The sequence below is a fragment of the Balaenoptera physalus genome, assembly GCF_965194825.1.
Source record: "Balaenoptera physalus genome assembly, chromosome: 11".
In the NCBI taxonomy this organism is placed as follows: domain Eukaryota; kingdom Metazoa; phylum Chordata; class Mammalia; order Artiodactyla; family Balaenopteridae; genus Balaenoptera; species Balaenoptera physalus.
The window spans coordinates 84557443-84581151 of NC_138896.1; the positions used below are offsets into that span (position 1 = coordinate 84557443).

The window sequence follows — 23709 nt, forward strand, 5'->3', positions numbered from 1 at the left end:
AGGAGAGGGAGGAGGGAGATGTGATGGTAATGACTGCTGTTGCCATGCTGGTGTGTATGTGAGACAGAGACAGAGAGAGGGACCCAAAGAAACACTCAGGGCAGAGTTCGAATTAACAAGCACCAATAAAAAGGCTGGCCAGCCGAGGTGAGTTTCCGTCGGGCCATCACAGACCGTACAAAAGATAAAGCGGAGACGCCTGGGCCGTCCTAACACTATTCCTGTCCCGAGTGGGCTCCTGATGGGGAATGTGAAGGGAAGAGGCATGTGGGTTTCTTACTCCTTTGCTGTGGTGTAGACCTCAGAGAGAAGGGGTCCTCAGGAAGCCAGCGTGCGGAGAGTGTCTAACCTGTGGGCACCCTGTCCGTGAATTCAGTGCCAATCCCTCCAAATCGTGCTGCCTCAGGATGCCATGCTTTCGGCCCCTTGAATTTGTCAAGCTCATCTCCCTCCTAGAGAGGCCCATTTGTAGACAAAGCAGACCCAGGTCACACTGAAACCTCTGAAACCTTTTCGATTTTCAGATTTGGCTGGGGAGACTTTAAGTCACACTCCTGGGACGAGTAAGCAACCGAGTCATAATTCGTCCCTTCCCCAGTTGCCAGAGCCCGAAAAGCCTGTCTTCAGGTACCATCGCCTTAGTGATTATTTATGGGTGGTGTATGAATTTCCCAAATGGGCATCAGGCATCGTATCGAGGCACTTCCATAAAAACGAGGGCAATTTTTTCTAAGTAAACGTATACACATCTCCTTAATCTATGCAAATCTATTCATAAGGATTTTCTAAAACCACCACTTCCCCCACGCACCCCGGACACACAAAATCCCAGCTCCTTCTGATTTCCCAGTTTGTTTTTAAGCACTGGGTGGAGGGAGGAGGGAGCTTGCAGATTCAAGGGGGAGATGGTGCTCCCTGGGTGATGCAGCTGGCTTGCTCAAAGCAGCCGGTCCTGCCCTTGCAGTTGGGAGCAAAGAGCCAAGTGTGGGATGGTAACCACCTCCCAAAAAGCAGGCAGCCTTTCTCCAGAGGGAAGTATCAGGTTGCCGTACTTCGGCTGTGGGTTGTCACTGTCTAATAATATGACCGTTTTGCCATCTCTCTGCAAATAAGGCAGAAGCTGCTACCTGATTGGTATAACATCTCACTTACCCTCCTCATTGATTTTCTTGTTCTCCTCCTTTGCTTCATAAAAAGAGGGACCAGTGGCTCGTGCTGTGGACAGAGAAGCTTGATTTTTAGTATGAGAGAGCCTCTATTTTCTTTCAGGAGAGGGAAGTTGGATTATCAATTCTTTTGTAAATGTGTATGGTGATATTTGCTCCGGTAAGTTTATATCTCTCTTGATTTACAGCTGGCTGGGGGTGGGGTGTGTGTGTGTGTGTGTGTGTGTTTGCATAGATTTAGACTGTACAGTCACTTATCTTTCCAAATATCATTTTCTGAAATCTTTAGGGATAATGTCTTTTTTTTTTCTTACTTTGCTTGCTCGTATTCATCTGTTTAAGCCAAAGAGCTCTGCTGTGTAATAGTGTGATGCTTACCTTAGTTGTTGAAGGATGCGCTGGGTTCCTCTGAACATAGTAAGGAAACTATTTAAGCAAACTTACATTTGGCTTCATAAAAATGTAATGTCATTCTGCCTCCCACCAGGAGTGTTTAATGTCTTAAGTATGTTCATTGTGCCATAATCTGCATATCATTTTAATTAAAGTTTCTTCCTCAATGTCAGAGCAAGAATTTCGTAAACTCCATAAATAGCTACCAAATATTTTGTGCTGTGCCAAGCAGAGGTGTGCTAATTTCATGAGGCCTTAAGCCAGGGTAGAATGGATGAGATGAGTTTCCTCTAAGATGAGGTATGTGCACCTTTAAAAGAACTGAATTTATGAAAAGTGTTCAGATCATTAGAGTACATCTCTAGAATTCCGTGAAAAAATCTAATCACAAGTGGCAGTTGCTTCTCTTCTGTCTGTCTTTGCACTGTGTGTTTGTGCCACCGTCTGTCAGATGCCCAGCCCTGGCTCTCATGTTTCTGTATCTGACGCTGATCAAGAGAAAAGTTGCTGTTATTCAATTCAAACTAGTGCCATACCGTGATCTGCTCACCACTGCTAGTTATGATTTTTAAAGGCATTACCTGGTTAACTGCTTTTTTTCTATCTGTTTTTCCAGAGTGTTAGAGGATCTGAATTCTTTGTTGTTAATTCAGAAGTCTGAGAGAAAGTCTGTCAATATAATTATCCTAGACCGAGATGATTGGATGATTAAATAATTGCTCTAATGGAAATAAACTGAGGTTTTCATCTTCTCTTTTTGTTACACAATCAACAAATCTGCGTAGTCTTTTTCATGGTGAAATGGATTAGAGAATATATTTATAATGAAAGTTAAAGGCACCACTGAATAAGAAGCAAGAGGGGGTCTGACTATCTATTCTTCAGAGATTTTGAAAGTAAAGTTAGGAACGTCATGTGTGCCTAGACCTCTAAGGCATAGAATTCTTTTTCGGAAGAGCAATGATTCAGATCCTGAAGTAATCTAGGGGCAGCTCATGGAAACACTAGTGTCTGGGAATCTAGGAATGTGGTCCTCACGACTACTTCTTTTGGGCATTCTGCCCCTCACACACCCTTTGCAAGCTGGAATGGAACTACTCATTCTGACAAACAGAATTTTGAATTTTGGTTAATTGAGTTCAGCCTCAAAAATCCTCCAGTAAAAATTTTAAAAAAATAAGACTACATTTAAGGTATTCATTTGAATGTATGGTAATAAACTATTATACATTTTTAAAAAATCTTCTAAACCCATATGAACTTACATTGCCTCTTACTGGTCACAAGAAGCATGTTCCTTATAACAGCCTTAGATGCCATAAACCCTCACGAGAACCAAGTGTTCCTTAGTTGGTAGTTTGTTGAAAAAAGAAAACTTCTATCCTTGGGCTGTTGGCATTTACCGCTAAGGAAACTCAACAGCACTGAACATCTGTCTTTGTCTCCCCAAACACCCACTCCCCCAACATCCCTTAATATTTTTGTCATCCCTCTCCTTACATGGCTGTCATTAACAGGTTATGTACAAAGTCGCTAGCTGTAAACGGAGTTGATCATCCTCTGAAGCTGTTTGGTAACAGAAATGAATGCAGATCTGGGGGTGGGGGGGCACCCTGCAGGTGAAAGCATCTGTCTTTTCCTGCGGGTTGCCAGTTTACAAAACTGTTAGGGCTCCCAGCAGGCTCGCACCCACTGATATAGGAAGGACAGTGGGGCGTCTGTATCTTGAAGAGGTCAAGACCTTTTGTGTGATTTAGGATGAACGTGCCTGGTCTTGAAAGCATCCCTTTGGAAAAGTCCAGAATGCCATTACCCCCAAAACTGTTGTAATCTCTTCAAAGGAATAAAAATCTGTGCCATGTAGGGGAGAATAACAAAGGGAATTTTGATTTCACGATGAGACCACTTATTCTTTTTAGCAAGATGAGGAATGCAGTCGTCATTTCCATTTAGTAAATACCTACTATATGCCTGGCACTGTGCTAAGCATTTTACGTGGCTTGTTTCCTTGAATCTTCACAGCCATCCCAGGAGGGAGATTTACAGATAAATCCCCGTTTTACAGACAAGAAAACGGAGACAGAGGGCAAGTGTGCCATTTGTTTGTGGCAACACAGTGATAATGATGAAACTCAGAGCCAGACAGGCTCATTCCAGAGTCAAGCTCTTCATCTCTCCCCTCAGCCAGGGTTTCACTTCATCAGTACAATCTACAGCCAACTCCTAGTCTGCAGTGATTTGCAGGGGCGTACCATAACGCACCATATTTTTTTTTACACCATATTTTCATTAGTGCTTTTCCCCCCTCTGAAGCTACATAGCCTCCTTCTCAGGCTCTGCTTTTGTGACTCCAAGCTAATTATGTGTTTGTAACTAGAGAGTGTGCATTGTATTTCCACTCAACTCTAAAGATGTGGATCTGACAAGAGGGAGCCAGTCTAGGGAGAGCTATATGCAGAAGTGGCTGAATTAAGGTAGCTTTTTTTAATTGATCACAAGAAATCCATCCCTTTGGTTTTCAATCTTTCGAACCTAGAGTCAAAATTAAGATGTGATGATAACACACATATCAATACCTCAAGGTATCTGGTTTATCACTGATGCAAAATATAAAAAGCAGTTGCTACTGAATTGATGTATTTGTGGAGACTTTGTAGAATTCTCACCTTGTTTTTTTTTTACTCACCCTCAGCATGCGTTTCTTGCACTTTGTGGCCAGCTGGAAAGCACTGACGTGGCCCTTCAGGTAGAATATTGCAAAGCGCCTATACCACCTGGGTAATTAAAAAATGAAAACAGCTGCCGATAAGCATGCTGAGAAGTGTGACAAAGTTGAAATTCAGAGGCCCCAGATGCATTCTTTTGCACCTGAGCACTGAACTCTCCATTTGAAATCCATTTAAGCCAATAAAATTCAACTGGATCTTCTAGGAGGAAAATGCAACTGAGTAAAATCAATATGTTTGAAATTTCTCCTCCACTGGCAGTTTTCAGACTAGAAGCAGGGCACACCCGTCATGAGGTGAGCCTGTGAAATGCTGCATTTTCTTCCCTCAGTGAGAGAGAAAGGATTGTGAGTGATGAAAATGTTGCTATAAGAGAGCGCCTAGCTTAGGACACTTTTGCTCTATTTCACCCCAAACCAGAGGGATCTAAAAACACAAATGAACAAACAAACCAACAAAAACAACCCATCCCAAATTGGGAGCATTAAGAGTCCAGTTTTGAAGTGTTGACACAATATTGACTTCTTGGTGTGGTCTGCGGCATCTAATAGTGATAGCTTTTGGATTACTCCTGGTGTAGAGTAAATTAAAGAGATCAGAGTGCAGTACTCAGTAAGATGTATTTCCAAAATGATAGTCATTTTTGTCAGAGGCAAAACTTATTGACCTCTTTTTCTTGCTCTTAAAAAATAATAATTGGATGGTTTAATCAGAGACTGTGGTATTAGAGCCAGTCAGGATAAAGAAATTTAAATCAATCTGCGTTTTCCACCAGCATTTATGAGAGTTTTAAATATATTAACAGTCATCAAATGAGCACTTTTACTTTAAAGAAATATGTTGTACTCATCCACAGCGTTCATGAAATATAGGCTTATCCCTTAAAACTAAACTTAGAGACAATTTTATAAAGCATATCTGTATGTCAGTCTCCATCTACAAGGTAGAGCTTTCTTCCGAGAGGAGACCAAATCCAAAATAAATCACAGTAGAGATTGTCTTTTATCTTACCTACATTTCCTTCTGCCTTTTCTTTGGCTGTGGATGTGTGTACTTAATCAAGTTGATCCTTAAGAGCTTAAAAATGATCTATTGAGTATGCAGGAATAGCATCTGGTGTTAAGACATAATGAGCGTGGGACAAGGCTTGAATTTGTCATCAAACATTCTAAGCTGGTGTACAAACAGAGCTGGTGGTCCTGTGCCATCCTTGTCTAGGAAGATGGAATCAGGGAGGATTTTTAGCCTGAAAGGAACACATGAGGCATTCAATCCTCTAGAAGAGGCTCTTGGTCATTGGTGTGCCTTTAAATGTTTAAAGATTAGGGATGAGTTGAAAATGGAAGCACCTCAGTCACTCTACTCTGCAGACTAATGGATCTGCATAATTAATATATTTTACAGTGATCATTTTTGAACAGATTCTAGCCAAAAGTCTTAATGGAAAATGGTTCCTGGGCAACTTCAAACGCATTCCACTACGGTTTCTGGAAAGCTTATTCCCAACACAGGGCAATCAGTTCACTGTGGAGCTTTGGGTTGGCCAAATGTGAGGGGGTAATCATTTCATTAGGGTTTTTTGGGGGGACTGTGAGGCTGGGGGTAAAAGGCTTCTATTGATAGTCCCCATGTGACTTCTCTAGCCCTGCTTACAGAATCTTTAAATCCTCCCAAATTACCACACATTGTCTCTGTGTAGGCTTTCTGGCAAAGATATGACAAATATTTTAGACTTGTTTTATTTCTGGTAAAAAAAATGGCTTTAAGAACATTTGTGCCCAATATAGATTATTACTTGAGGACTTTTCAAGTCACCATAGTGACATCTACCTCTCAGTGATGAACCCGTATATCTTTATCTAGCTTTGGATAAGGGAAGAAACGGGATATAATTTTTCAAACCCTATGACATTCAATTTGCCTTCCTATGAAATTGAATGGTTGAGACCAAAAAATAATTTTTTTTAACTGGGGGCAGATTTGAGGGAAGGCTTGGAGTGTTGACTTCACCAGGCTATTCTTGCATTCAGCAAATATTTAAGGATGCTTACCAAGTGCCAGGTACCATACTAGGCTTCGGAGATTCCGTGATGAACAGATCGACATAATATCTGTGCTCCCAGAACTAAATGCCTTCATTTTCCTTTTTCTCATCTAAACCTAGTTTCTTTTTCATGGCTCAGGATGTGTCTTTTTAAAAGCATAATTGAACTGTTCTAGTAAGACATTTGCAGGAAATATGTGCTTTTGGTCCTGTCTGTTTATGCTCAGTGAAGGAATCCATTTCCTTCAGAGAGTGAATCCATTTATTTACTGATGTGATTATTCGTCTGGCTGAAATGGAGTGGTCTGAAGGTGGGGAGCCAGGGGAAGTCTTGTAGTTGTGCCTTCTAAACACTATTTATTGCTACAAGGCATCCTCAGATTTGATACGCTGTTCTCACTCTTGCCCGATGTTGGGAGGAGGAAAGAGGGATGAAGCTACAACAGGACAGAAGAGTAAAGAAGCTAGAAGAGTAGACAGAGAGGGTGCCTAGAGGAAATAAGACTTGCACTGGCAGTATGAATTAGTTCTAACTGGCATTATCGGGTTCTCTGTGGGTGTTCATTCACTTGTTCATTTATTCAGAATATATATATATATATATATATATATATGGTGTCCACTTTGTGCCAAGTGCAGCACTAGGTGCTAGAACACACGAATAAATACGGTATACTAGTTTCTGAACTCAAGCAACTTCTAGTAGGCCAGGAGTTCTCAACTTCAACACTATTAACAGTTTGGCCCGGATAATTCATTGATGTGAGGCTGTTATAAGCATTGCAGGGTGTTTTGCAGCATCCCTTGCCTCTACCCACTAGATGTCAGTAGCCAAGTGCCCCCCCCAACCCACCAAGTTGTAAGAACCAAAATTATCTCCAGACAATGCCAGATAATCCCTAGTTAAAACCTTGCAAGAAACTGAGTAATAACCACCAGCTTTGACCGAATCTTCCCTTAGCATTTCTACTTCCCTGACTTTCAGATACACTGCTACATGGTTAACTCCAGGATTTTTCAGTGGTTTTCCCCAAATATTCTGTACAACTTGTCTAACAAAGACAAGTAAGGCATCTCTAAGTCTTTTTTTTTTTACTATTATATCCATTCTGTATAACACTTTACCATGTTCATTTGCCTCACATTTTGTCTCATTTGATTCCAGCAATCAACAAATGAGGCAATAGGAAAATACTATAACCTTTTAACAGATGAATAAATGGACATTTAGAATTGTTATATGCCCAAATTCTTGCAACTAATAGTGGATAGAGCTTAGATTCATACGCAGATGTCCTGACACAAAAATCCAGTGTTTTTCTACAGAGTTATAAAATTTAATGAGAAAACCAAGGTAAATATTTTTAAAGCACACTCTCTCTTTGAGGCTGTACTGGAAATAACAGCAATGTAGCCGTGGATGGAGGTCCACAGGCTTGGCTCCTTACTAAGTATTTGTTAACTGGGTGGTTTTGCACTCTTAGTGCAAATAGCAAACAGCAGCATCCCTTCTTCATTCCCATCCTCAGTAGTTCAAGGAATGTGGAGTGATACATCACAACAACCACAGGAAGCTCTAGAGATCAGTCCAGCAGAGTGGATGGGGCACGGGCTTTGAAGTCAGATGTACCTACTGTATGAGTCAGCATCCCAGCAGGAAGAGATGACATCCTCAAACCATCTGACCTCTTGCCAGTGACAGTAAAACATTAAACCTTAATTTCTTTAAGTCAGAAAATTGAAGCCCTGAAAGGTGAGTTGCGTTTCTGCAGGCCTTATGGTGAGATCAGTACAGAAGGATGACAAGAGCAGAGCTCAATGGACTTCCAATCCAATGAGCTGAAGAATCATTTCAAATGGAGAAAGGCAAGTTTATGGATCTGGCACATACCAGAAATGTGTGTGTTCTGGGTTATCACCAGAAGTCTGAGTGCCTGAGATCGGACCCTAGATTTTGAATTGGGTACACCCAAGAATCTTTGGGGTTAGTTTAACCATATTTCAGCCTCATTAGAGGCTACAGGAGACATTGAGCTCCTGGATGGATCTTAAAAGAGTTGTGGACACGAATCTGGGACACATTAAAGACAGGTAGTAATTTGCAGTGGTGCTCATCACACGTACTCCTGAGCTTGGATAGATGCAGGGCTTTCCCAGGAGAAGGCCTCCAACTGTACCTGGGCCCACATCCTTCATCATCTGATGAACTTTTAAAAGGTATCTGTCACTATTGAGACCTTTGTGGCTTTTGCCAAGATAAGAGGCATTCCAAGCATATTGCTCTGGCAGAATGCCCATCAAGAAAGCTATGTTCTGCCTGCATTGTCTTAAAGAACTGAACTTAGAATGAGAGGAAATAGATCCAGATCCTGGCTCTGCCACTCATGGTCTTAGACAATTCATTAGTCTTCTCTGGGCCTCAGTCTCTACATCTGTAAAATGGAAATAATGGGTCCCCTCCCCAGAGTTCTGGAGAGGATCGCTCTCATAAATGATATGAGAAAACCCTTTTGAGACCACGTGGGCCTAGACGATTGTATCATTATGTCCTTCCCTCTGTAATCAAAGTTCATTCTGCTGTCAGTTTTCACTCAGTGCCCTTGATGTGTGCCTGAGGTGAGGGGGAATGTTTCCCCAGTCTACCAAGAAAATGACTGCAGTTATGGGATGGGTCTAAAGTAGTCTATCAATGGTTTGATGAGTAATTCTATCTCAAGCAGAGACTTATGTCCATATTATAAATTGCAGAGACAGAGTATCTTCACTGAAGAATAACTATAATAAAACCAAATGCAATATGGATAAAGCAATTCCCTGTGATCAGCTCAGCTCAGGGAATGCTTCTGTGTTTCCCTTTCAACTTCCTCGGAAGCCTTTCCCTGCCATCTGTCCAGGCATAATCCATTCGTTATGATGGGTTGGGAAGAGGGGGGTTGACATGATCTCTGACCTATTATTGTGTGACCATAACCCTCTTCTCTCTCCACCTGAGAGAGCTCCTCAGGCGAATTGACAAATCCCAGTTTTTTCCTCCCTAAGGATCAAAGCTCAGGGAAAGCCTCCTGCTGCCCACCCTGAGTTTCTCATTAGCCCCTGATGTAGGAAATTCAAAGGTTTCTCATTTCTCATATTTTATTTACCTCAGAGCATCTCCTGACACATTTGATCCAAAAACTTGGTTAGCTGGTATTTTTTCCAAGAGCATTATCTGCTGGCAGCCCTCTCCCAGTCTCCTTCCCTCGACTCACCTCTTTCCTCTGAGTGGTATTTATAAATTCCTCATCCTCCGAGGAGTTTGGAAGACATCGCCTCCAACCCTCCCCCAGACCAGTTTCCCAATATGCTTGCCTTCTCTCTCTCCAACTGCCTCTACACTGTAAGAGAGTGTTTCTCAAGGCTTTTTTTTTTCCTCTGTGGATCTCTTCAGGAAGGCAAGCATGTTTTCTCAATCATTCACTCATTCATTTGTTCTCACACTCATTCATTTATGTTTCTACTGTATATTTATTGAGCAGCAACTGTGTGCTAGGCACAGTGTTAAGATGTAGGATACAGAGGTGACTAAAACAGATGTAGTCCCTACCCTCCTAAGATCTGCAGTGTAATGAGGGAAGAGGCAATTTAAAAATCCCTCAAAGGTGACTTAATTATCATTGTAGTAAGGGCTAAAAATAAAAGCTAAGCCATCTTGGGTACTAATTATGTGACAGGCACGGCTCCAAGTGTTTCATGCATATTAATTCATTTAATCCTCATAATAACTCTTTGAGGGGGTTTGAAGAGGGAAGGATTAGAGCTCATAAAGTCCTGAAAAGCTTGGACTCCTTTCATAAGCCTAGGAACATTGGAATGAGGGTCACACAACATGATGCTAAGAGTTCACGTAGCTGACGTTTAGGCAGCGCTTACTGTTTACCAGGCACTGTGCTCTGCATCTCACACAGTCTGAACCTTCCCAACAGCATCCTGAGGGATTGCTATTAGTATTTTCAAGGTGGGGAAAAGGAGATGTAGAGAGCCTGAGCCGCTTGTCCAAGGTCACAAGGTCACACATTTTATGAGTGGTGATTCTGAGACTATAGCTTAGGTGTGTTTGACCCCAAGCCTGGGCTCTTAGACACGATGATAACCTGTGAAAAGCTGATAAGGACATTCCTCATTTGGTTCCTATTCTGGAAAATACTCTAGAATGGGGACAGAGAGGGTTATGTTAATGTGCATCTGAGTAAGAAATACAGTGATCCTTCTTGGAGTAAATCGGAGCTTGTGGGACCGGGAGTGTTGTGTCCTTACATATGCTTAATCCTTAAGCATATTCCAAGGGGGACAACCAGCTGCTTCTACAACTTCCTATTCAAAGCATGGACTGAGGACCAGCGTCGCCTGGGAGCGTGTTAGAAATGCAGACTCTCCAGTTCCACCCCAGACCTACTGAGTACTGAAATCCACATTTAGGTGATCTCCATATGGTTCACATGCACAGTTAAGTTTCACAAGCTCAGCTCTAGAACAAGTTAAGAGACTGGGCTTTCAGCTTTCAGCTCTGGTTGTGATACTAACTGACCAGTTGTTTGAGCGCCCCAGATTTTCTTTGCTCTGTGTCTTCAATGGGGATGACTTCAACCCTCCTCGTGGATGGGATCACGGGTCATCCCATGGAAGAGCCTGGAGCTGTTGCGGGGGAAGGTTCTGTAGAAGCTCTGAGTCTCTCTTTTATCTCCAGAATTGTTTTTGCTACTGTGGTCCGTGGACCACCTGTATCAGAATCACCTGGGGAATTCATTTAAAATGATGGCTAGATTGGAAGTAGACTTCTCAGAACAGCAGTAAATGCCAAAATACATAGTGTAACAATGTCTTCAAACACCAGGAGAAAACGACTGTCAGATTAACATTGAATATCCTTCCTAAGGTTTTTATCCAGAACAAGGATGCAGTAAAGACATTATCAGATTACATTAAATCACATTTAATTTTTACATTTAATGAACCCTCTTTTGGGAGGAACTACCTCTGTGGAATGATCCATCCAGACCTTGGTTTCAGATTCTGGTTCCCATTCCCCACTAGCTGTGTGATTTTTAATTAAGTGACTTAACATCTGTGAAATGAGGAAAGGATTCTCACCATTGGAGGAGGGAGATGCTTTTGTGAGGTTCTCAATAGGTATATAAGTATGTGGCATGGAGTACTACACTAAATAGATTGTAATTATTATCATTGGTTGTTGAATGAAGTTTCATAAAGTCAGTACTCTCAAATTATCTATATTATCATGACATAATTATGGAATTATAGATTAGTTGCTATAAAGAAGAACCTACTTGGAATACTTTAGAAGTGATGTTTAACTTAATTTAGCATGTATATCTTATCATTTCATTCATTCATTTATTTATTCATTCAACAAACATTTATTAAGATTCTACTAAGTGCAAGGGACTTCCCCAGGCACTGGAGCTGCAGCAGTATTTCATGTTACTCAGCAGGGTGGAGATGGGCAATAATAAAGAAAAGAAAATGTTAGATAGTGGGCAGAGCTGTTAGATAAATCAGGTAGAGGGAATGGGCTGTTCTTTCAAACCCATATTTTTATAAATTGAATTAAACAGTAAATTTATCAAGGGAAACCTCCAGAAAAGTTTTAGTAGTGTACATAACTATTTTTCACATTCGTGAATTCTAGGATTTCATCTCTAGGTTTTCTTTAAAATGAAGAATCAGCCTGTTGGAAAAACTTAAATTGGTTCAAGACTTAGTGACCAATGGTACCACCTTTCCATCTTCCTTAAAGTTGACAAAGTCGTGCATCATTCCATGTGATACTAACAGTAACCCCAGGAAACAAACAGATTAGTTGTTTATTGAGTTTTCTGTCAAGGGAGGGAAACTATGGCCCAGAAAAACCATTTTCAATTGACCAGAGGTTTACCACTGGTCAATGATGATGCAAAGATCCTCTCCCCCCGAATTCAACAATGGACTCTACCGCAGAATCTCTCCTTATTTGACGATCTCTACAAAGCCTTGTAAAATAAAGGTCAGGGCTCTAGAATATTGGTCTGCAATGTGGGGACTTGTTGAGGTTATTTTAGGTTTAAGCTCTTACCATTGTCTAAATATGATGGTGCTGAGAATGAAAATGGAATTCAATAATATAATGGCAAGTGGAATTTATGAAGCATGGAACATCAGCTTCAAAACAGTTTGGAACATATGGAATTTTCCAAAGCAACTTTACTTAAGTTTTAGAATGGTATTTTAAAGCCTTTTATTCCTAATACTGCTCTCTTAACACCTTCTGATTAAAATTTAGGAACAGTTTATTCTTACTGACTCAAAATTGGAATTATATCCTAGTGAATTCTACCAGCTAAACATCCAAATGTACCTTGAAGCTGTAACATTTCTACTTCTTATTCTCTCACTAGTCCACAAACAATGCTACACTCTAATAATGAAAATATTAGATGGAATATATTAAAAGAGAAAAATATTAGAAGTGGATCTAACTATTATGTTAACTCTTCCAGCACGATTAGAACACAACTGGGCTCCATTGGAGCCATGGCTACCTCTGGACTCTAGAACAACCTCATTAATTTTCTCATCTTATTACATTGAGGTTAAAATTCACATTACACTGTTCAAACTCCGCTTGCAATTATTTCTCTAATGAAATAATGAAATTTTCTACTGTCATAATTGGTCATGTCTTTGTTACTCATGCACACAATGCTACATTTTTCCCCCCAACTACATATGGAACATAAAATTTAGGAAACACCCAGTGTATGCAGCCATCCTTGATGGCAGTACAAACAGCTAAAGACATAGTACACATGGTTTTCTAATGTATGTGGCCCCAAAGTTCTGACAAGGCAGATATGTATCCAGAAATGTGTCAACTTTAAGTTAAGATTGTCAGTTAAAAAGAAATTGGTTCATAAATAATGCAACATGCTTGAAGGACAATTTTCCCTGTAATCATAATTTTAAAGACAGTAATGTTCTGAAAGCATCTTTCTTTAGCCTCATTCTTCTAGGTCCTCAAAGCTAAGAGCTATAGTTCATCATGGTTAGCTTTGGTGTCTGCCATGTGCAGACAGGTTGGAGCTAGAAATCAGAACATATCAAGAGTAGAGAGACCTGGGCATAAGGTTTCAGTCAAGTTAGAGGAATAAGCTCTATAGAGCTGCTGTACAACATTGTACCTTAGTCAACTATAATATATTGTACACTGAAAAATTTATTAAGAGGGTAGATCTCATATTAAGTGCTCTTTCCACAGTTAAAAAAAAAAAAGAGTAGAGGGACCTGATGGTGTTAGAAAATAATAATATTTTATTATTTGCAAACACAGTAGAAGCTCTTTAAAAAAAACCCTGCTCTTTGTACTTGTTGGATTAATCACTGTTCTTATTCCCTCTTTAAAAAAAAATTAATTCCTGCAGCATGTTGAATTCTTATGGAAAGTTGGTAATAGCCACAGTCTGCTGAATCCACCAACTGATTTGTATATTTATTCACACAGTAAGTTGGTTGTACTAAACCTCAAAAAACATGCCCCCATTTTTCCTCTCATTTTGCTTTGTGTATAGTCGTGTGTGTGTGTGTGTGTGTGTGTGTGTGTGTGTGTATCTTCAGTAATCTCAATGCTAAACGTCAAGTATTTTATCCTGTTCCCATTAAATTGTTTAGTCTGAAATAAACCCCAAATATCAAGGCCCTGTTCTTTTTGCTATCATTCCACCGTCTCTGAGTCCTGGTGCTTGGCAGAGAGGAGGCCCTCAGTAAATGTTTGTCGAATGAATAACTGACAACCATGTAGAATTTGCTCTTTCAGCAGGAACATTCCATTGCATCAGTACCTTTAAGACTCCTCAGGTGAACCCACTCTCCAGCCAGCCGATTTCTGTTTGTTTGTTTTTGTGTGGGGGGGTTGTTTGTTTATCTGTTTAACTGTGTTTGTTATTGAAGTATAGTTGATTTACAATATTATATTAGTCTCAGGTGTACAGCATTGTGATTCAGTATTTTTACAGATTATACTCCATTAAAAGTTATTACGAGTTAATGGCTATAATTCCCTGTGCTATACAATATATCCTTGTTGCTTATTTGTTTTATACATAGTAGTTTGTATCTCTTAATCCCATACCCCTAATTTGCCCCTCCCTCTTTCCCTCTCCCCTTTGGTAGCTACTAGTCTCTTTGGTTGTGTTTGTTTGTTCATTTGTTTTCCCCTGCCTTGAAGTCCTTTTCCTCAAATCCATCCTGAGAGCCCCCTCAGGTGTTATAAGATTGGATCTGTGCACCCCAAATGAGGACCAAACACAAATACCAACAAAAAGTGCCCTGTATTTTCTGCCAGAATTGGTAGACCCGGGGAAGATCCCCTGTTTGCTGAGTGGCATCTCAACAGTGGCCTCCCCTGGGCTGTGCTGCAGGGCCAGCCCAGCTGGGGGTTAAGTTGGTACACTTATCGTCCTGGGCCTTTGCTCATTTCTCTTTATCTGGGGTCATCATTCTCCAAGCTAAGAATGTCTTCTCTAGCTTGCCTCAAAGTACCTCTGTGGGAGTTATCTGAGGCTCTGATACATGCCTGAGCGCTGTTGTTTTCCCTCTCTCGGGGCAGGAATCATCTTCCTGGTAAACCCCTCTGTGTTTTTGTGTAAACCCTGACTTGCCAAGGATAGTTTTCAATTCCAGTTAGGTTTTTTATTCTAGTAACTTCGTTCTCTTGAATTGATATTTCCACTTAGAATGATCCTTTTTTTATTATTTCCTTTTTCTTCCTTAAAGTTCTAATAGGTCATTGTTTTTCCCCTAAGCAATTAAGGACATGTGAGAATTCACCAATACGCATAGCATGAGAAGTGAGAAGCACAGAAGGGTCATTTTAATGAGTTCTTCGGTGAAGTTTCTTGCATCCGCTATAATAAATTAGGTCACAATAAGATTGAAGAGAGCTTCAAGTGCCCCAACATCTAACAAACTGACTTTATTAGCTAGAAAACAGGAAGAAGTGAAAAGAACTTGCAGAATAAGAAAGTCATTAAACTCCTGCACTTAATAAAGGGTCACAAGTCTCAGTGGAGCAAACTCTAATTTGCATTACCTTAGAAAGAGGGAAAAGGTTCCCTGAAGAATTACACAGGCCCACAGAGCTCAAACTCTATTAAGGGCACATTGAATACTTAGCAAGTATTGGTCCAAGAAGGGGCAGGTCTCCACTGCCTGGACACTGCTCATGCCTGGCACATGGAAGGTTATGTAATTACCTCACTCCTGGCTGATGATTTGGATATTACTGATCACAATAAGTTTGTATTGGCTTGCCCGACTTGCCTTTGTTGACTCTAAATGGAGGAATTTTCAACCTACTTCTTATGAATCGTACTCTCCTTTCGAGACCTTCAATTAATTTTCTTCTTACCTCGTCTACTCCTAATCCTAGTTGTGCACACACCTTTTATGAAAATCAGGATATTTGGGACCCTAAAAGTTTGTTTTTGATATATGATAAGGTCATTGAATTGTTACATTAATAAAGTCACATAAAATCTACTAACAAGGTTCATTCTTCCTTGAATTTATATACTTTACTTAGATAGCACTGCCCTCTGCTTTTTCTCCTCTCTCTCTCTGTCTCTCTCTCAGAGTTTATGTATCAGTTAGTTTTTGCTGCATAACAAACCACCCCAGAACTTCATGGCTTCAATCCACACTATTTATGTAGCTCATGATTCTGTGGCTCAACAAGTTGGCCTGAGCTCAGCTAAGTACTATGTCTGCTGGTCTTGACCAGCTCACTCATGATGCATCTATGGTCATCTTCTAGTTAATAAGATGGTTTTCTTTCTAGAGGTTATCTGAACTATCTCTCACTTGGGAAAATGGCGATGACTGGGCAACCTACCTCTCAACATCTAGGAGGCTAGCTTAGGTTTGTTTCCATAGCAATCTTGAGGTTCCAAGAGTGAGCATGAAAGCTGCAAGCACTTTAAAGGCTTAAGCTTGAAACTCACAGAATGTCACTTTCATCACTGTTTATTGCTCAAGGCAAGTCACAAGGCCACCACAAATTCAAGAGTTGGAAAAATAGACTCTACCTCTTGATGGGAGTAGCTGCAAAGAATTTCACCCATTTTTGCAACCTATCCAGTACTCTACTATGATTTCTCTACTTCCAAGCTCTAGGAACACACTGCCTTCCCTCATTCAAAAACATTGTCCTGGACACCTCGCTTGCCCATCAACATCCAACTGAACACTAAATCCTGTCACTTTTGCCTCCGGAATATCCCTTCATCTGTCTAGTTCTCTCCATCTCCACTCTCTCTCGCTTTCCCTTGTTCTCTTGCAACTTCCCATAAAAGGTCTCACCGTTTTTCACTCTTCTGCCCACCCACATCATCCTCCAAGCATTCTCCACATAGTGACAAGAGTGATCATCTCTCAATTCAAGGCTGCTCATCCAGCTCCCCTGCTTAAAACTTTCCAATACATTTTCAGTGTTAGGTTAGAGGTCAGTATCTTTAATGGAAGCCATAGACCCTGTGGCATCCAGCCCCTGCCTGCTGCTCCAGATCATGCCCTCCCATCGTGCCCCTACTGACCTACTTCATCCAGCTCAGCTCCTAAAATGCTCCATCTTCCCACAGAGCCTTTGCGTGTTCCGTTCCCTCTGCCCACCCTGAGTACCTTTCATCCACTTTTATACATCCTTCAGTCACCTCAGATTCTTTTGGGGGTGATTTAATTGATGTTCACTCTTCCATCAAGCTATAAGCTCCTTGAAGACAGGAAGCCTCTGTTTTTGCTCTTCAGTGCATTTACTGAACATAACAGTGTCTGGTGCATGTCTGGAGATGAACACTCAATAAATAGTATATATTTGAAGGAGAAAATGAGTGAACGAATGAATGAATGGCCGTGTATGTTCTAGCCCTATGCTCATGCATAAATATGCAAGAGAGGCAGTTTCTGCCTTTAAGCATTTATATTCTTGTTAGGAGAGGAAGGTATGTAAATTATAAAGTATGAAGGGTCCAAGAGAGGTGTAAAGACAGAGGGGTCAATTTTCCCTTGTGGTGGAGGGAAGGAAGGGCAGGGAATGTGTATTAATTTCCCATGGCCGCAGTTACCACAAAATTTGTGACAAAACAATGGAAGTTTATCTTAGAGTTCTGGAGATGAGAAATCTTAAAATCAAGGTGTCATTGGGGCTGCATTCCTTCTGGAGGCTCTAGGGGAGAATTATTTTTCTTTGCTTTTTTCCAATTTCTAGAAGCCTCCTGCATTCCTTGTGGCCCCTTCTTCTAGCTTCAAAACTGGTAGCCTGGTTCAGCCACCTTTAAATTCGCTCTCTCTCTCCCTCTCTCACCTCTCCTTCTGCCATGACATCTTCTTCTCTGACTCTGACCTGTCTCCCTCTTATACGGACCCTTGTGCTTCATTGAGCCCACCCAGGTAATCCCGCATAATCTCCCCATCTCAGTGTCCTTAATTTAATTACATTTGCCAAGTCCCTTTTACTGTGTAAGATAATTACATGTTAGGAGATTAGTACGTGGATATCCTTGGGGGGAGTCATTATTCTGTCTACCACCAAGTTATAAAGGAGTGATATAAGGATAGCTTCATGGAGAAAGTGGCACTTGGACCGAGTCTTAAAGCACAAAGATGATGAAGGCACTCACATAGGTGAGGGCTTATATGCAAAGAATGGCTAATAACCTGGCGGGGTGGGTCGTAAGTAATTTGTTGCTCACAGAAAATAATGAGAGATGAGGCCAGAGAGGCCGGGAGGGAGGGACCCGAAGACAGAAGGCCTTGCGTGCCATGCTAAGGAAGCCACACTTGATCTGGTAGGCAGTGGAGGGCCATTCAATGGTGATAAGTGGAAAAGGGAAGCAAGGTAGTTAAACTTGGATTCTGGAAAGGTGGCCCCTGCAGCAGAATGGAGCCTGGATGTCCTGGGGCAAGGTTGAAGGCAGGTACAGCTGAGAGGAGACCACACCATTACTCTGGGCCAGTGGTGATGGTGGCCTGGGTCAAAGAAGTAGCAAGTGAATAGAGAAGCTCTGATCAATATTAAGAATGCAGAACCAACAAAGCCAGGGGACTGTTTGAATGAATGAGGTGAAGGAGGACTCTCAGGTTTTTGACTTTGATGATGGGACAGAAGGAGGTACCATGGGCTTAGTGGAGCATATCTCAAAGGAGGCTGTTCTCATGGGTTCTAGGAGTCACCTTCATGGGAACACAGCCTTTAAATACTCATTAAGCCCGGAGTCTCTATGCCATACCAGGTAAATGGGTTTGTTATTTCATTTCCAATGTTTCATTGAACTTGTAGCATTAAGAAATGAGAACACTGTAATTATCATAACCATTAAAGAGATCAGCTTCCTATGAAGCAAGCTCTACATTACCCAGCTCTTTCTACTTCCCTCTGGCGTTTGTCAACCATTTCTTCCCAGGGAATATAAACACATCAACCGATAAAAGCCAAATGCAGCAGCTTCCTCCTTTTACTTGAGCAAGTCTGACACCTTCTTACATCTTTGTTCCGGCCTTTTCCTGGGCTTGTGTCAAAATATCGCTTCTAATCCTCTCCCCACAGACCACTGGTTCTCTTAGGATTCTGGATTCCATCCCAGCATCTGCCAGATGCGATGGTAAGGCTCAGTGAGATCAAAAGAGGTCCCCTCTTCTAGTTCTACTTATTTCTTTCCAGACTCTTTTACTTTAACCACTTCTGGTGGACCCCCTACCTACCCTCGCACCAAGTACTTTGATATAAACTTGTGGGTCCCGCCCTGTTTGGAGGGAGATAAGGGATGTATTTCCATTAGTTCAAAAAATTACTATGAAATGCCTGCTGTGAGCTAAGTATTACGTTTACCCTGATGACAGTTCTGACATGCTGCTCTTTATTTACCTTCATCAAAGAACTTTGGCTCTACTATTCTATCCTACTTTTTAGCTTACTTCTGTGTGTATCTGACAGGTCCTGGAGGTGTGCTCTGGGTGTCCTTGCACGAATTGAGGAGATTATTTAATTTACAGACATGATGAGAGCACTTCTGCAATATGGGGGATGTGACGATAACCAAGAGATGGTCCCTGCCCTCAGAGGGCTTCCAACCAAGCAAGGCAAATGGCATAACGACATCATGCCCTTTTGTAATTCTTGTTTCATTTTTAGTTCATTTCTTTCCACCTCTTCAGTAGGTATTTGAGCTTTTTTTCCTAGTTCCTCAAATTCCTAATCTCCTCCTTCACTTCCATTCATTATTTGATTTCACTGATCCATCCACTAAGAAAATTAAGATCCTTTCACATAGGACTCCTCAATTTCCCTCCTTTCCAACTCAGCATGATTCCCTGGAGCCCCATCCAGTGACTACTTCTTGTTCTTTAGAGGAAGAATTATCCCTCACATTCATTAAGTGCATTTTTATTGGACATCTACTATTTGCAAGACAGTTCCCACTTACATTTCTGTTCCCACATCTTCCAGTTTTCTCTAGCCCATGCAAATCCCTTCTTTTAGAATTGTGTCACTTTTTGTTTTGTTTTGTTTTGCAGAATCATCTTTGAGTCCCATGAAAAAATAAAATGATTCTCTGATGGTATTTTAACCTTGCCAGATGTGTTAAAAAGTGGTTTAAGTTTAACTTGGGTGCCAGAAGCTAAGATGTTTAGAAAAGGTCACCCTGTCCATAGTCACTAGATGGCTACATATTTTCAGGCTCTTCTGCAGTGCTGGAGTTGGGATAATATTTATGTCTGTACTTATGGGTATGGTCTATATGAACTCCATTTAACAACATTAGTACTCAGAAACTAAAGCCAATCTGTTAAATATTAAGTAATTTGATATATTTTTTTACCTCTTGAATTTAATCAATAGAAAGACATTACTGAATGATGGTGGGAATTTTTGTCTTATTGTCTAAGAAATAATGTCCTTTACTTAGAATGTATAGTCCTTTAGGCTATGGTGATCTTTCATCTCATTAAAACATAGTGAGAAAGGGCTGCTCTCTCATAATGAGGCAGAACTAAATGGGTTCTTGGAACAATCAATAAAAGATTATTAAGAAAGAAAAGTTGTTTTAAAGAAAAGAGAATATATTTTCCTCTAAGTCCTGCAGTATTGTAATAATAAAACAGAATGAGACTTCCTTACTTTAAAAAGTGATCCTCTCAGGACATGGATGGACCTAGAGACTGTCATACAGAGTGAAGTAAGTCAGAAAGAGAAGAACAAATATCGTATATTAACGTATATATGTGGAATCTGAAAAAATTGGTATAGACGATCTTATTTACAAAGCAGAAATAGAGACACAGACGTAGAGAACAAACGTACGGATACCAAGGGGGAAAGGGGGGGTGGGATGAATTGAGAGATTGGGATTGACATATATACACTATTGATACCATGTATAAAATAGATAACTAATGAGAACCTACTATATAGCGCAGGGAACTCTACTCAATGCTCTTTGGTGACCTAAATGGGAAGGAAATCCAAAAATAGGGGATATATGTATACGTATAGCTGATTCACTTTGCTATACAGTAGAAACTAACACAACATTGTAAAGCAACTATACTCCAATAAAAATTTTTTTTTTAAAAAGTGATCCTCTCGGAAATTTTAAGATTATTCTTGAATATTCTTAAACAAAAAATCTTGAAAACTGTTCACATACATATTAAATTTTAAAAACTATTGAATTTTGACTACACATGGACATGTATATCTAGATTGGTTTATAATATGATCTCAAATTTGTAAAAACTTTTAATAATGGAAAATTTCAAGCATATAAAAAACACAGAATAATATGAGCCTCTGTTTCCTCATCGTTCCAGCAATAATCAACTCATAACTAACATTATTCCTTTTATACTCCCCAAGCATTAGATCATTTCTTCTGTAATAAACTGGTGTGTATCTCTCAAAGGTACTGAAAACAAAAACACTACAATACCATTTCACATGTCTTAAAAATGAGCAATAATTCAGTTGTCATCAAATATCTATAAATTTCCAAATATCTCTCTTAATCTCATGACTTTTTTTTTAGTTTTCTGAAATCTGGATTTTTGATATATCTATTAGACCTTTTCATGCATAAGCTCTTCTCTCTCAGTCTCCTCTTCTGTGTCATTATTCATACAGTTTAATAATTTATTGTTGTTATTCTTGAACAAACAAGGTATTTACACCTGGAGAGTTTCTCGGCATCTGGATTTTGCTGATTTCACCCTTGTGATGTCATTTTATACGTGTCTCTCTTTCTTTCCTGTATTTTTTTGTAAATTGGCAGTTGGACATAGAGACTTGATCAAATTCAGCTTTTGGGTTGTTTTTTGCAGAGAATACCTCAAAACTGGTAAGATCTTCTTCCATTAGAGGCACATAATATCTGGCTGTCTCTCTTTTTGTGTTATCAGTCATCAGTGCTTAGATTAATTTGTTAAGGGTTGTGTCTTAGCTTGGGCTGCCATAACAAAGTACCACAGACTGGGTGGCTTAAAAATTAGAAATTTATTTCTCACAGTTCTGGAGGCTGACAAGTCCAAGATTTACATGCTTGCAAGGTAGATTTCATTCTCAGGCCTCTTCTCTTGGCTTGTAAGTGGCTGCCACCTTGCTGTGTGCTCCTTTCCTTGGTCAGTACACACAGGGAGAGATACAGAGAAAGGGAGCAAGCCCTGGTGTTTCTTCTTTTAAGAACACTAATCCTTTCCCTTTCTGACTTACTTTACTTAGTATGATAATCTCTAGTTGCAGACAAATACCGTATTATATCACTTATATGTGGAATCTAAAATGTGGCACAAATGAACCTATCTACAAAACAGAAACATACTCACAGACATAGAGATCAGACTTTTGGTTGCCGTAAGGGAGGGCGGGAGGGAGAGGGATGGACTGGGAGTTTGGGGTTGCTAGATGCAAACTATTACATTTAGAATGGACAGACAACAAGGTCCTAATGTATAGCCCAGGGAACTATGTTCAATATCCTGTTATAAACTGTAATGCAAAAGAATATAAAAAAAGAATGTCTATATGTGTATAACTGAGTCACTTTGCTGTACAGCAGAGATTGGCACCACATTGCAAATCAACTATATGTCAATAAAAAAATAATAATAATAATAAAAGAACACTAATCCTATGGGATTGGGGCCCCACCCTTAACTTCATTTAACCTGAATTACTTCCTTAGAGGCATCATCCCCAAATACAGCCACAGTGGGGGTTAGGGATTCAACATATGCATTAGGGTAGGGGCACAAATATTCAGTCCATAACAGGTTGCAAAATGGTGATATTCTAATTCTTTGTCATTATTAGGTGAATAGTTCTATGAAGGCAAACTTCTTCTCTACTCTTAAGTCACTTACTAGTAGCATTCTTAAAGAAAAGGCAAGATAAATGATTTATGCTTCCCTTTCATTTACAAGTGTTTTAGTTCACTAGTATCCTCTAACAGTGACCAATTAGATTTTTATGATTAATTGTTCCTTTTAGTATAGTTATGACCTCATGGATTCAAACCGTCATTCTCTATCTGTGTGGTCTTGGATGAGTCACTTAACCCCTCAATGCCATGGTTTACCCAGCTCTGAAATGGGGGTGATGATGATACCTACCTCACAGTTATCAGATTTTAATGAGATAATGTCTGTAAAGCACATTACAGTCATTAAAGACAAGTGTATTGCTGGACACAAGTAGAAACTCCCTAAATAGTAGCAGCAGTTGTGTTGTTATGATTAGAATTATAATTAGAAAATATTACTTTAGAATATACTTCAAACTGTTCCTCCAGAACTTCTACTCTAGTATTTTGGGTATTTTTCAAATGAATAAATGCTACCTTTTAACTGCCTATGTCAGGCTTGCTTCTTTTCCATTACATAGTCAAAATAATACATGGTAGCAAGTGCCCTGTTATTCCAGAGGTGATTTGATGACTATGCATTATGTTTGGGAGGTTCAGACATTGATTCCCGGGTCAAGAATGAGAACAATCAGAACTTCACAAATATCTTGAGTATGAACAGTAGAGAGATGCAACTTGCCGGTGAGGTGTGTGCAAAGCAAGTAGAATGTAGAAAGGCCTTCGAATCTCTCTACATAGTTATTTGCATGTTTTAAAATTCTTCTGACAATAAATGGTTTTATGACTCATTCTGGGTTTCTGCCTCTTAGTTCAGGAGCTTAAATATGATGCCTGTTCATATTCCTGGCTTATAGTTGATAAGCCCTGGATTTTATTTATTTATAATATAACCACAAGCATAAAAATGGCTAAACAAGCAGAAAAAATCAGCTCCTTCT

At 40.1% G+C, this 23709-nt stretch overlaps 1 protein-coding gene across 2 annotated transcripts in view; it reads left to right on the top strand.

Annotated features, from left to right (window-relative positions):
- Positions 1–23709, top strand: part of SYNPR (synaptoporin) — a gene marked incomplete at its 3' end in the record, with an annotated part of 295355 nt that overhangs the window by 142985 nt on the left and 128661 nt on the right. Inside the window, exon 1 of one of the 2 annotated variants that reach the window (XM_082412378.1) lies at positions 822–1326. The exons of the other annotated variant lie outside the window; for it this stretch is intronic. Within the exon in view, the coding sequence (XP_082268504.1) occupies positions 1303–1326 (24 nt within the window). The 5' untranslated portion in view covers positions 822–1302. Of the gene's footprint in view, positions 1–821; positions 1327–23709 lie in introns of those variants that run through there. 2 annotated transcript variants of the gene reach the window in all.